This window comes from Echinops telfairi, unplaced genomic scaffold, assembly GCF_000313985.2.
Source record: "Echinops telfairi isolate 266 unplaced genomic scaffold, ASM31398v2 ScPeMD7_7424;HRSCAF=8462, whole genome shotgun sequence".
NCBI lineage: Eukaryota > Metazoa > Chordata > Mammalia > Afrosoricida > Tenrecidae > Echinops > Echinops telfairi.
Genome location: NW_022111324.1, coordinates 63,130,410 through 63,144,450, shown reverse-complemented (window position 1 = coordinate 63,144,450; position 14,041 = coordinate 63,130,410). Strand labels below are relative to the sequence as shown.

The window sequence follows — 14,041 nt, the reverse complement described above, 5'->3', positions numbered from 1 at the left end:
TGGTGAAAGCAGAAACTAATCTGGGGGGGCGGCGGGGGGGAGACTGGGTTCGGCTTCCTAAAGAGCTGGTTTGCGGATTTTGATTGCTCTTTAAAATAGAAACACGAATTGCTTTAAGCATGCTACTCGAGGAAAACAACTGACAGCACAGCATCTAAAGCTGTACGTTGTGTTAAAATGTCAGAAGGCAGCAGAAAAATGTCCAAACAAAATAAAACTTGAAGGTGTGTGTGTGTGTGTGTGTGTGTGTGTGTGTGTGTGTAAAACCAAAACTCAGGTTACAATAGTAGCCTTAGTCTGTGTATTGTGTGTTTATTGGCGAGAACTTTTCCTGGGAATCAATAAAAAGTATGACTAAAATCCCTAGGAAAGGACCTGTTTTTCTTCCAATTACTTTGAAGAGTTATCACACACACACAAGCACGGCCTGTCGAAGCTCAGCAATAATCAGTGTAATTCATTAACCATACATAAAAGGTTTGTATTTGAAGATAACAAGTTTTTATAGTCCCAAGTTCAATAGCAGGGTTCTTTGGGGTTATATGCAGATAAACATCTGTCTCAAGGAATGTGTCCGCCAGTGCCGCCTTTTACCGATGAGCCAAATGCCTAAAACTCGTTGGTCTATTACTAGGAATGTCTTTAAAATTAGGTGTTTGTCTGGGACCAGATTAAACAATGAGGGTCCCTAGGGGCACTTTGAATTGGAGGATGTTTATGTTGTCAGCCGGGACTAATAATAAATAAACAAAATTCTAATGAAAATAAATCAGTCATCACATGTGCGGCTCTATCACTGAGTGTAGTCTTGAAAGAGCATCCTGTGACAAGGCTGTAGGCACCTTCATTGCTAGCTGAATCTGACTGTGGTATTGTTCTTGATTCCTGCCTTAATGTCCACATCCTCCTGTACATGTTCTGTGGCACTATCTAAGCGATGTGACCACCGACAGTTAAACTCAGCAGGAGAAGAGTAGATGGACCCCTGTGATTTGGAGATCCCTGATGCTTTGTCAGGTGAGGCGATCTCCCTCCACCCCACCCTCAGCCATCTCTCATCATAGTTCTAGTACACAGTGGGGTGTATAAGTAGATAGAGGCTGGTTGATGGGTCTGATGAGTCTGACCAGTCAACATGCTCAGCCAGTAGATACCAAACCTATCTCCGAAAGAAAGAATAGTTACAGTAGCTACTGGTTCACAAGAAGCAACTTTTTTTTTCACCCTCGACCAGGGAGAGCATGTAATAGTTAAGTGCTTGGCTGCTAACGTGAAGGTGGGTGGGTCAAACCCAGCCAGCAGCTCCAAGGGAGAAAGACCTGGTGGTCTGCTCCTATAATGTTATAGCCTAGGAATGTGGGAGGGCAGTTCCACTCTGTCACGTGAGTTGAAATGCAAAGAAGAGCAACTAGCACCAAAGAAAATCCAAAATGACAAGAAGCCACACTCATTGACATCTAATTTTACTGATTGCCATCTAATTTTGACTCATAGCAACCCTATGAGATGCATTAGAATGGTCCCACAGGGTTCCCAAGACTGTATGTAAATCTTTTTTCTTATCATTTTATTGGGGGCTCATACAACTCATCACAATCCATACATCCATCCATTGTGTCAAGCACATTTGTACATATGTTGCCATCATCATTCTCAAAACATTTGCTTTCTACTTGAGCCCTTGGTATCAGCTCCTCATTTTCCCCTCCCTCCCAGCTCCTTCCTCCCCCTGTATGTAAATCTTGATGGTGGCCTGCAGACCCGTCTTTCTCCAGTGGAGAGGTTGCCGGGTTCCAACCACCGTCTTTCCATTATCCACAAGGCGCTCCACCCCTGCACCCCCAGGGATCCGCAGTCACAAGCAAACCCTTACCCCGCTCCTCAGACCCAGTCTCTGGCGCTCACTCCTGGTATGACCTTCCTGTGCGCCCCGCCTGGTATTCCCAGAATGCATGCGCAAAGCGACCTTCTCTACCCTGTGTATTTCCAGAACCATCTAGGAGACCCTGTAGTCAAAATGACTTTATTTTGCCATAAGATGTTATCATCAGAATATGGACGGGCAGTTTTTAATGACAAATCAGATTTTTTTTTTTTTTAATGGTTCATTGGAGAAGTTTGGCTTGGCAGATTGAGTTCGGAGCACTTTCTCTTAGGTGTTCTCTCCCTAATGAGTGTCTGGTGGTTTTAGTAAAATGAACCCCGCGCTGCACATTTAAATCACCTTTGTAAGGAAACTCTGCCTTAGTAGTTCCACCATTTCAGCAACTGCCTGAGTCTGACATTTTGATGCCAAACTTTACAGCAGCCTCAGTTTCCTTCCTTTATTTATTTCATATTCACATGTAAGACTGTATTGTTGCAGGGATGCTCTGTTGTGGGCAGGATTATGTGAATATGTCGGATACCATATGCTGCTCGGCTTCCAGTGGAGAGTCTAAAGCCCATGCTAAAAAGGGTGACCCGGTGCCAGTGAAATGCTGTGAAACTGAACTTATCCCAGAGAGCCAGCGATGCTGCGATGGAGTTGGATATAATCCTTTGAAATATGTTTGCTCTGACAAGATTTCACCTGGAATGATGATGAAGGTAATTGATAGAAAGCTTCTTGGAGGCTCCGATTTGACAATGGAAAGAGAAATACATTGTTCATCACTATTTTTCTAAAATAGGAATATTAAAAAAAACCTCCTGTGTGCATTATTCATTTTCACATTATATCCATATTAATACCGAATGAGTTCACTGTGATTGATGTTATTGCAATGAATTCTAAAGGAATTAATAATGCTTAGCTGTTCTCGGGAAGCTTTGCCCAGCGCTCCAGATTAGTGCAGGTAAGTCCGTGGGCTGAAAGATCTCACGCACGGGGTCTGGGGCATCTGCAAGAAGGTGATTTCATGCAATAGGGTGCCGAAGATGGAGACTGAGGGAAAGTTCTGCACTCTAACGTCCGTAGCCGCAACCCACTTCCACTTGCAATGGAGATGGCAAATCCAGCAATATCCAGTGGTGTGTCTATCATTCCTGGGAACAGAGCCAGATGAGCGCACATCCCTGTCCTCTAGGAAAGGGACGGGCCCAGACATGACACGTACAGTGGTGCGTCACCTACAAGGAGGCTTAGCAAGTTTTGTGGGGAAAAAATCCGATATAAAAATAATGGACTTTTTCCCTGAGCTTGTTGAAGTCCCCACGTAGAACTGGGTCGTGTTTGTTAGCATTGCGTGTGGCCCAGGACTTCAGAACAAACATAACAAGGACAGGAGTATGGCAATTAACAGCAAAGCAAGCAAGCAAACAAAGCAACAACAGCAATACCATCAAGTCTACCGTGTGCTGTGGTGATTTTTCATCGGGAGATGGCTGCAAACCGATGTCTGGGGGGCGGGGAATGAGGATGCCTTTAGAGGGATCAGACATTTGGGCATGTGAAATAACTATGAGATCGCACTTTATAATAATTAGGTATTAAGGGAACCTGTAAGGTTGCTAAAGAGATGGCCACTTTTGGAAGAGAATAGTCAGATGAAATATCCACACGCAAATATAGGTATTTGCCTGTGTTTTGCTAACTTGCTCACAACTTTAATCAACCGATTGAATGAAAGGCGCCTGACCAGGATTCTGTTCTCCAAGTTTGTCTATTCACGGGCAGTCCGGACAGACGTGGGGACAGTTGCTTTTGTCTTAATGCCTAGTATTGTTTGCTCTCAGAAGCTGTCAATGCTACAAGAACATGCCTTCCAGATGACTCGTCAGGAAACACCCATGTGTACATGAAAATAAAGCTGGAAAGCATGCCACTTTCAGAAATGCCACACTTGTTCACAATTACTCGTTTCATTATGTCCCCCCCTTATTTAGTACTAAGATTGGGATGGAGCATCTGATCGTGGTCTCAGTGAGATAAGAATAAGGAACAAACCTCTTATCATTCAGTCTACTGAGACTTATGACAACTCCGTATGTCACAGAGTAGAACTGCACCATGGGATTGTGCCTGTAATCCATTAACAACAGGACACTAGGCCTTTCTTCCAGAATGCCACCAGGTGGGTCCACCCTATCAACTTTTGGGTGATTCATTGAGCAGAAATTCTGTGTGCCACTCTGGCACCTACTTCAGGGGTGCAGAGTTCCATCATTTAAGGAAGGTGTTTAGGTGATATCATGATCTTCTGAACTGGCTGTGTGAAGGCCAATGAATAATGATATTAAACATTCACATTTAAGTTGTTATGACGAGGTGACGATTCCTTCCTGCTGCATCAAGCACAGGGAGGAGGGGTAAAGTGCATGTGGGCAGTTCCATTTTGCTCCCTGAAGCCTATTCTGGACTGTCTCCTTATAGAGTTTCTACAGTTTCCTTAAGCTGTTGACTCAGGAATTGTTTTCCATATCTCTGTTCTGAACTCCCAAGTTTCCCTCTTTCTTAGATTACTCTTTCATTATGAAGGATTCTCTTCCTTAGTAAAAGTTCATGGAAGGTACATTTTCTTGGCCATTGTCCTTGAGAGTTTACATGACATAGAAAAAGCACAAATATCTCAATCTCCAGTCTACTTCTTTGCCACTCCCTGCCTAACCACTAGTCAATATCTCTTCAAGCTGTTTTTATTTTTCTTATGGTAGCATCCAACTTCAAAGTACAAATCTATCTATCTATCTATCTATCTATCTATCTATCTATCTATCTATCTATCTATCATCATCTTTCAGAAACACTCGGTACCAAACATACTCACGTAGGCAGGGGCTCTTCAGTAGGATTTTTTCCTATTACTTTTCAATGTCGGTCAGGCAGCCCTGTCTCCTAGCAGTTCCCAGGGAACACAGGCACTGTACACACAGTCGCAGGACACCATGGAAGGGACGATGCAGGGGATAATTGTGCACTTATGGCACCTACCTCTATATACACAGTTCATTCATTGTACCCACTGGTCACCCTGATGGATGTATCCCGGAGGCTCCTCCTAGTGTAGTAAGCTTGGGAATCTAGTGCCCCAGGGACAAAACAACATGTTGAGCTTGGTCTCTGTCACATCACTTCCCAATTTCTAAGAATGCTTCAGATGTCCGAAGTGTAGGTATGCCCTCATTTTGCTAGTCTTCCAGTATTTAAACCATTTTTTCTCTGTTGTTGGTTGGGCTCCGATACAGATGTTTAATTAACCATGTTTGCATGGAGTCTTGGACTCCTACCGGGGACCCCTAGTGGTGTTCCTGGGTAAACAGCAACATCAGCAGTGCAAACCCATCCACTGCTGGATGGGAGAAAGGTGAGACTATCTGTCCTGTAAAGATTTAGCACCATAGAACCCTATGCAGAGTCACTCTGAGTTGCAATCTACTTGATGGGACTGGATGGTTTGATGAAATTTATAAGATAAAAGTATGCAGTTCTGAGAGGAAAAAGTACTGGAATAAATGTGACCATTTTAACTCATGATTCTGAGAACAATTTCATTTGTTTTATGTAATAGCGAGGTTGGCTGTAGACAGGTTTTCAATAGCAAAATGAAAAATAGCAAAATAAGAACTAGGTTTTATATGTGTTGTCCTCTTTATCAAAGAAGGGAGAGGAAGCAAAACCAGAGACAGCCTGAGTGGAGAACACTATCACCCCTCAACAACTGATCCACTAAAAATTCAAAAAATCAAAAACAGATCAAAATAACAGAAGGCAGGAAATTTGTTTGTTGACTGTTCCGAAGTAGGGAATATTATCAGAGACAAAACAGAAGCTGGGGAGACTTTCCTACTACCATGGGAGCACTCACTCACTCACTCACTGCAGCCATCCAGGGATGGGGCTGGGTAACAGTCCAGACAGGAGGCAAAGAAGAGGAGCTGATCTGAGGACAGGGGTGAGGGGAGACCTTGGTGCTGAGAGTGAATACTGCTGAAAGCTACCGAAGTCCACTATGCATGTGCAATGGGACCTGGAGAAACTTAAAAAGTAGCAATGTGAGGGGGCAATTCAGACTGACGAGGCACCAAGAGGGAAACCACGGCTAATGGGACTAAGAGCAGAGGAGTGCAGGAACCCCCAGAAGGAGAAGACAGAGAGCCTGCCACCTCTGGGCATAGAAAAGCCAAAACCACGGTGCTTACAGCAGTGTCTGCAGTCAAGCTATGCACTCCCTTCCGTACACCGGTATCTAGAACTTCTGAACATTGTTCAAAAGAATAGAATAGATAAAAGGAGAACTAAATGATTAGACATTAACAGAGAGAGAGATGAATAGCCTTCTAGTGGTTTCTGGAGAAAACACCCAATCTGCTACCCTGGGTTGATTCGGACGCAGAGTCACTGTGGGCCTGTGTGGAGGTGGGTCCCAGACAGCTTTGTCCCAGCAGCAACTGGTCGGTTTGCGCCAGTCTTTCCACTGGCAGATGCTTGTGTGACCATGACCAATCAGAAAAAAATCCCTAAATTCAAGAATGCAAGATGTAAAGGAAAAAAAAAAGATAAATAGCTGACCCAAATTCAACAAAAACATAGCAAACCCCACAAAAATCACAAAGAAGGCCAGTCAAAGCCAAAATAAAACATGAAGAAGAGGAAATGTTTCTTAAGCATGCTAAGAAAAATGATAATGTTCAGACTACGTTGCTAAGTATATTAAAAAGAATCAAAGGGCACAAAGAAAGCATACTAGTGGAAATCAGAAACTGGAAAAACAAAAATGGGAAGCTAATTATGAAAGTTCAAAACATTAAAAGAGCTATTGTTCATTTATGTAATATTCATAATGTAATATATATAGTAACCACTAAGAAATCACCATAAGAAAGCAGCGAGAGAAAAAAATCAAAAAAGATCATCACAGGAAAGCAGTCAAATACAAACTTAAACAGAAAAAAATCAGAGTTTAAAAAAAAAGAAAATATGAAGCATACAAAAAAGAAAAAAAACAAATAGCAAAATAAATGAGATAGACACTTCACTTTCAGTAGTAAACTTAAATGTAAATGTTCTTAAATGATAATATTAAAATGATACAATTTTGTTTTGCCAACAAGAGGCACACTTTAAACATATGAACAGAAAAAAATAAAGGGTGGAGAAAAATATTCCCTGCAACAAATAAGCAAAAAAGACCAGGGTAGTCATGTATGCACCAGATAAAATAGATTGTAAACAAAATTTATTGCAAGAGATATGGAAGGACATTACACAATAATAAAAGGGTCAATCTATCAAGAAGACATAATCATAAATATGTGGAGGCACAATATATTTGTGTAAAATGGAATTAAAAGAATTAAATTTCTACATGAACTTTTGAAGGTCTTTTCATATATACACCTAAAGCAGTACACCAGATACATAAAATCACTACTGACCAATAAAAAGAGAAAGAGACAACTCTGCAATAGTAGGACTATTGCAGACAAGTTCTGCAATAGTAAGACTATTGTAGAATAGTGGAGAACTTAAACACACCACTTTCAACTATAGGCAAGCAGAACCAGACAATTATAAAGAGAACATCTGAAAAGATCACTAACGACATGGAGAATTTTAATAAAGTCATAAGTACTTTTGTATTCTATTGGAATTTTCCAGTTTTGTTTCCAACACCAAAGCCATATTTTCCAACTACCGCTCTTTCTTTTTTCCATCTTTCACATTCCAATAATCAATAATTACCAGTGTATCTTGATCTCATGTTTTATCTATTTCAGAAGGAAAATATCAGTAGAATTCTTCAACTTCTCACTAATGTTACTGGTTGGTGCATAATTTGAATAAGAGTTTTATTACCTGGACTTCCTTGTAGGCATTATAGATATTATCCTGTCACAGACAGCACTGCACTTCAACAGAGATCTTGAAATGTTCTTTGTTATGAGGGACGTGATGTCATTCTTCTGGAGCTTGTCGTTCCCAGCATAGTACACCAGATGACCGTGAGACTCGAAATGGCCAATTTCACCTCACCTATGCCTAGGATATCGATCTTTATGCCTTATATTTAATTCTTCATGATTTCCAATTTTCCTAGAATCATGCTTTGTGCATTCCATGTTTCAATTGTCTATGAGTATTTGCAGCTGTTTCTTCTTCTTTTGAGTTTTCCTCGATCAGGAAATGAAGATCTTCAAAGGGTTTTCCCTCCATGCCGATGCAGTGGCTTCTACTCTGAAGAGGCAGCACTTCCTTCCCCAGTGTTGTTTGGAATGCTTCCTGTCTTTTGAGGATCATATTCTGGCAATGTTCCCTGCCCTTCACAAGGGTTTCAGTGTCTAAGTTTTTGTGAGTGAATCACCTCGTTCTTCTTCAGGTTTAGTCTGAAAGCTCTGCTTGTACTTGTCCACCCGGGTTAACCTTCTGGGATTCAAAGTACTGCTCGCATTCTTTCCAGCATTGCAGCAAAATGCAGATTACCGCAATTCAACAAACTCACAGACAAATTGTGGGTAAAAGACCCTAGAGACCTAAAATTAGTGGCACACACAGACACATATTTTCATACCTATGTTCACTGCTGCTTTATTCACAGCAGCAAATATATAGAAGCCACCAAAGTTATCATCAATGAATGAGTAGACAGGCAAATTGTGCTATATACATACAATGGAATACTGTACAACCATAAAAAACAAGGATGAGTCCATGAAACATGGCATAACATGGATAGACCTGGCGGGCATAATGCTATGTGTTAAATAAAGAAAAGACCAGATAAATATAGAGAAAGGCTAATGTTTATTAATAGCTACCAGAATGAAAGGAGGAGTGAGGGAAAATGTGCTTCATATCCCAACAACATGTTACTTTTTATGATAGGAAAATTAGCACTACCTTTGGATGTAGTTTTTACAAACAATGTAAAAAATGTGTGTTGCATATATAGGTGAGTAAAAACATGTTATAAATGGATAAGCACAGTCTAGAACAGACAAGTATCATTAGGTAAATGCAAATACACATATGTGAGTGCAGGCACATATAATCATAGCAGACACAGGTTCTCCACAGATTCAACTAAATATATTCCAAGACTGATGTTCTAGGGCTGCAAGTTAGAACTGTAAAGCCATAGACTTGGTCACCTGGAAACACAGCTCATAAAAGCATGACCTGCTGAGGCGGGCTCGGGGACAGAAGCCTCCGTGGAGCAGACGGGCAAAAGCTCGCTTGATCTTGATTTTCAGTAGAATACAGACCGTGAAGGTGGGGCCTCACGATCCTTCTGACCTTTGGGGTGTTAAGCAGGAGGTGTCAGAAAAGTTACCACAGGGATAACTGGCTTGTGGCGGCCAAGCGTTCATAGCAACATCGCTTTTTGATCCTTCGATGTCGGCTAAAAAAGAAAACGAAAAAAAGCAGGATCTGCAGATTAGGGGCTTTGGGACCTTAAAAGCTTCCCACTGGCCATTTAATTAAAAAAAAAAAAAAAACAAGAAAGGAAAGCTACAGGTTACTACTCACCAGGAGCAAAGCTGTAGCAAAGCAGCTAAAAACCTGCAGAGGAAACGTCCACGTGGGCCTCAACTTCATCTACGCTAAAACCAGAAGAATTAGATGCTACTCAAATACCACCAGTGACTGGTCTGTCTGAGCTTACCATAGTTGGCTGGTCCCAGATAAAATGAGAGAAAAGTCTGAATAAGAACTCAAATTCTAATTTTTTTTAAAAAGGCAACATTGGAACAGTAGAGAGCAAGAGGATTCTCTGAGTGTTTTACCTTGAGACACTCTTCACACCAAGCCTAGCCCCTGAAATCACCTTTAGCAAACTAGCAGAGTGGAACATAAAATGATGGCCATTACCCTTACAGTCGGTGTCCTGCTTAAAAAATAGCAGTATGCGATCACAAGGCTAACAGTTCCTCAAAAGGAAAGATGGGAACATAAGGGCCAGGGAGGCTAGAGCACCAGAAAGGGGAACAATCTGAGCCCACCTGAAGAGAATGTTGACCCCGTGTGTCAATGTAAGTAGTATCACGAAGCAGTTTTTGTGGAAGTCCTCAGATGGGAAACGTCATTTGCTTGTAGTCTTTTACCAAAAAGTGCCATAATATGTTATTTTCAAAAAAAAGAAAGAATAAGCATATGTCCTATGGACAGGTGCTGACATTGAGGATGTTTGAGGGTGGTTTTTTTTATTTTCAAAGTCTAGCACACAGTTATTTGGCAATAACTGCAAAGTTAAAAGCTTCATCAGAGAAATAGATCCATCGAGTTTTTATATGTACACATGATTATATCGATAATGATGCCTGATGAAATATTTAGATTTTCTAAGGCTTACATGAAGTATACCTTATGGTTTAAAATCTGTCATGGGTGCAACTTTCCCATGAATACAGGAAAGTACAGATGCTCAAATATCACATCCTGTAGTTTTCTCTAAAATACAAATAGAGGAGTACATCAATGTAGCAATAATAAAATAGCGACTATTGTTTTTATGATGTATCTACTAAGACTCAGGCCTTTTATAGACGGTTCATACCACACACTATAGGGCAAATTTTATTTCTATTTTTCCCAATAAAGAAACTGAGGCTTTGAGAGCATAAAGGACTCCTTCAAGGTCACAGAAGTAGGATGTTACAAAACCGGATTTTGAAACCACATCTCTGTCATTTCAAAGTAGCTTCTCTTTATAGTATACAAACTACCTTCATTTCTTTTTATGACTTTTCAGTCATTCATGAACTATGTGAAAGAAAATTTCATTGGAACGTTATGTTGTAAAAACTTACCCAACATATGTTTGAACTCACCCTTAAAATAACCTTCTTCCTCTCTCTTCATCCCTTCTATTTGATTTAGGAAACCAGTCAGTGCGTGACTCTCTGCCCAGCTGCCATGGAGGCCACAGCACATTGTGGCAAGTGTGACTTCAACTTTAGCAGCCAAGTCTGCGTTGTAATAAAAGGGCCTCACAATTCCACAGAGAAGACATCAGTGGAAGAACTATGCCCCTCCGCTGAAGAACGTGTGCATACAGGGAGCGCAAACATTTATTCCTTTACAGGTAAGACAGTGAGCGATCTACCCTGTAGATATAGTCAAAAGGTGTAATAAAATGCAAATATATTTCATTCTGGGCATCACGTCTCTCCTTATCTTAATATCAATGGAATCCATCATGTTTTGGGGTTAGCTAATTGCAAGGTAATTAAGGTATAATTTGGACTTATTCAAAGTTAGTAGTTTAAATATTTTTTAAAGTCTAACTTACACAAGCATACATGTTACTTTTAAATTAATCTGGAGAGACTAGAGAACAGAGGAACGAGTGACTTAATAGCACGGTCCTGGTATAGTCTGCTTATGGCGTTCGGTGGAAATTAAATTTGAATGGACTAAATTTTCTTATATCGACATTCATATGTACACTTTGAATAAATACAATGAATGTTGCTTGCACTGCAAGCAGAAAAGAGGGTACGGTCAAGTTCTGTGGTGTTTTAAACCCCTACTGAATTTACCCTCAAATTAATAGTATGCATATGATAAGGTGGCAGTTGAGAAATTTGAGGGTCTGAACTGAAAATATAACTTCGTGTGCTAAAGGATACATACTCAAATCATGACATTTGCAAGAGAGTCAGATGTGGAAGACTCCGTATGGTCTGGGAACTCCTTTCAGACTTCTGTGCACCACCCTCAAACTGCTCCTTCCACTTGAAATGTTCAGAATCCTCCACTTCAAGGTGCAGGTCCAGATTTTTCTCCTCAGGTAGCTTCCCAAGCCCATCTCCCTCTCTGCACTGCACTGCGATGACACGCCTCGTTCAACGTTCACGCCATCTACCGTACGCCATATGCACTTCTCTCCAATTCGATGGAAATAGCCTAATGACCAGTATGTGCTCGCTTAACTTTACTTCAGTATTTGACTTTAGGACATTGCAAATAAAGATTAATAATATTGATTGGAATGAGGTGAATTAGCGAGGTCTCCAGACACAAGACAATTTGTCCCGTTCTCTATCTCTTCCCACCTCATCACAGATTTAAATTATGGACCCACATTTAAAAATCATTCCATTTCAAGCTATGAAATGCACTACTTAAATCCACCCCCCACCAAAAATAAAAGACAATATTTCAAATTGTTTTAAAGACACACTTAAAATAGCCCTCTCCAGAGTAAATGTGTGTTTCCCATTGCCACATAGAATTAAAAATCTCAGAAACTCACAAGGGCCGTTCTTCCCTGACCTAGAAGGTCGCGCTAAGTTGCAGTGGAATCGATGGCAGTGACTCTTGACTTTGATTAACATAATACTTTGTGTCCTTTATTATGCTTATTCCCTACTGTGCTCCTGACCAGCAAATGCTATAAGTGGAATATGAAAAATAGCAAATCTTTCATTATCATGAAAAAAAATTAACACAATTAACAAACTGATTCAAAGACATATTGTATGGGGATCAATTTAGATGGGAAAATAAGCCTTTATTTAAAGAAATTTATGATTGGGGACTCGCAATACCAATACTGACCAAAATCTATCATTCATCTATGAAAAAAATATGTATTAACTACCTACAAGATGCCATTACCAGGTATTGTCATACAAATGTAAATCGCGTACTAGGACCTGAACTTATAAGGTAAAGAAGAAACAGCCCTATTCACCAGGAACTTGAAGCATATGTACATGGAAGTGACTGCATGCTTACACTATAATGTGATGAATAGTATGCCTGCCAGTACTGTGATAAAATTTATAAATATTTGAACAGTGTTGTAAGGACACCCAGGTATAACTGGAACAGTTAGGAAAGACTTCTCAAGGGTTATATTGCCGGATCTCAGCACGGAAGGACAATAGAAACCTACTACATAAGAAGTTCAAGGTCTCGGATCCTGCGTGAGTTGTAAGACAAGTAGAAGCCTCCCAGATTTGGGGAAGGTAGACCCAAAAGAGAACGAACATACACAATGTCCAAAAAATGATAGAAAATCCAACTAGTAAGTACCTCATTATTGCTTCTGAAATTATTAAAATCTAACACTTTTCTAAGGCTTTTCATCAACAACACCACTGTGGTCCGTTTCTTTTAGCTTGTAGATGTTAGTGCCACCGAGTAGATTCCAACAACAGAATGAAACGCTGCTGGGTCCTGCACCACGCTCACAGTCGTCCTATGCTTGCGCCCATTGCTTCAGCCACTCTGTCAATCTTATCTTCATGAGGGCATTCCTCTTTTTCCTTGACCCTGTTATTTACCACACATGTCCATTCCTAGGCATTGGTCTCTCCAGCCAACATGCCCCAAGTATGTCAGAAGAAGGGCTGCTGTCCTTCCCTCTAAGGAGCACACTCGCCATCCTTCTTCCCAGAGAGATTTGCTTGTTCTTTCCGGCAATCCGTGTTCTTTGGCAGTTCCGTCAAGAATCAAAAGCATTGCTTCTTCTTCATTCTTCCTTATTCAATGTCCAACTTTCATATGCATATGAGCCAATTGAAAATACCTTCACTTGGGTATTATTTTTTCCTCAAAGGAACAAACATCCTTGCTTTCAATATTCTAATGAGGTCTTGTACAGCAGATTTTCCCAATGCAATGTCTCATTTGATCTCTTGACTGCTGCTTTCATGAGCATTGATTGTGGATCCAACAAGATAAAATCCCTGATAACTTCAATCTTTTCACCATTGATCCATTTATGATGTTATCTATTGGTGCAATTATGAGGGTTTTCATCTTCTGACATTACATTGCAATCCATCATCACACAAGCCACCACAGTGCAATAAAGTGGCACAAGTAGTAGGCCCATTTTATAATAGCCCTAAATATAAGGCCTACAAGGCTTTAGAAATCTTTAAAGGGACAGATTCACACTGCCTGCATGGAGTCATTCCTACTCACAGTGACTTGATAGCACGGGTTAGAACTGCCCCTGTAAGTATTGAAGAGTAGCTCTTGTTTTTTGTTTGTTTTATTTTTTTTATTTTTAAATTTTTTTAAAACATTTTATTAGGGGCTCATACAACTGTTATCGCAATCCATACACACATCAATTGTGTAAAGCACATTTGTATATCATTCTCA

The 14,041-nt window shown here is 40.5% G+C and overlaps 1 protein-coding gene across 1 annotated transcript in view; it reads left to right on the top strand.

Annotated features, from left to right (window-relative positions):
• The window catches only part of USH2A (usherin), a 949,135-nt gene that overhangs the window by 722,707 nt on the left and 212,387 nt on the right, over positions 1–14,041 (top strand). The window contains exons 51-52 of the mRNA XM_004700145.2: positions 2,366–2,589; positions 10,799–11,003. Of these exons, the coding sequence (XP_004700202.1) occupies positions 2,366–2,589; positions 10,799–11,003 (429 nt within the window). The remainder of the gene's footprint in view (positions 1–2,365; positions 2,590–10,798; positions 11,004–14,041) is intronic.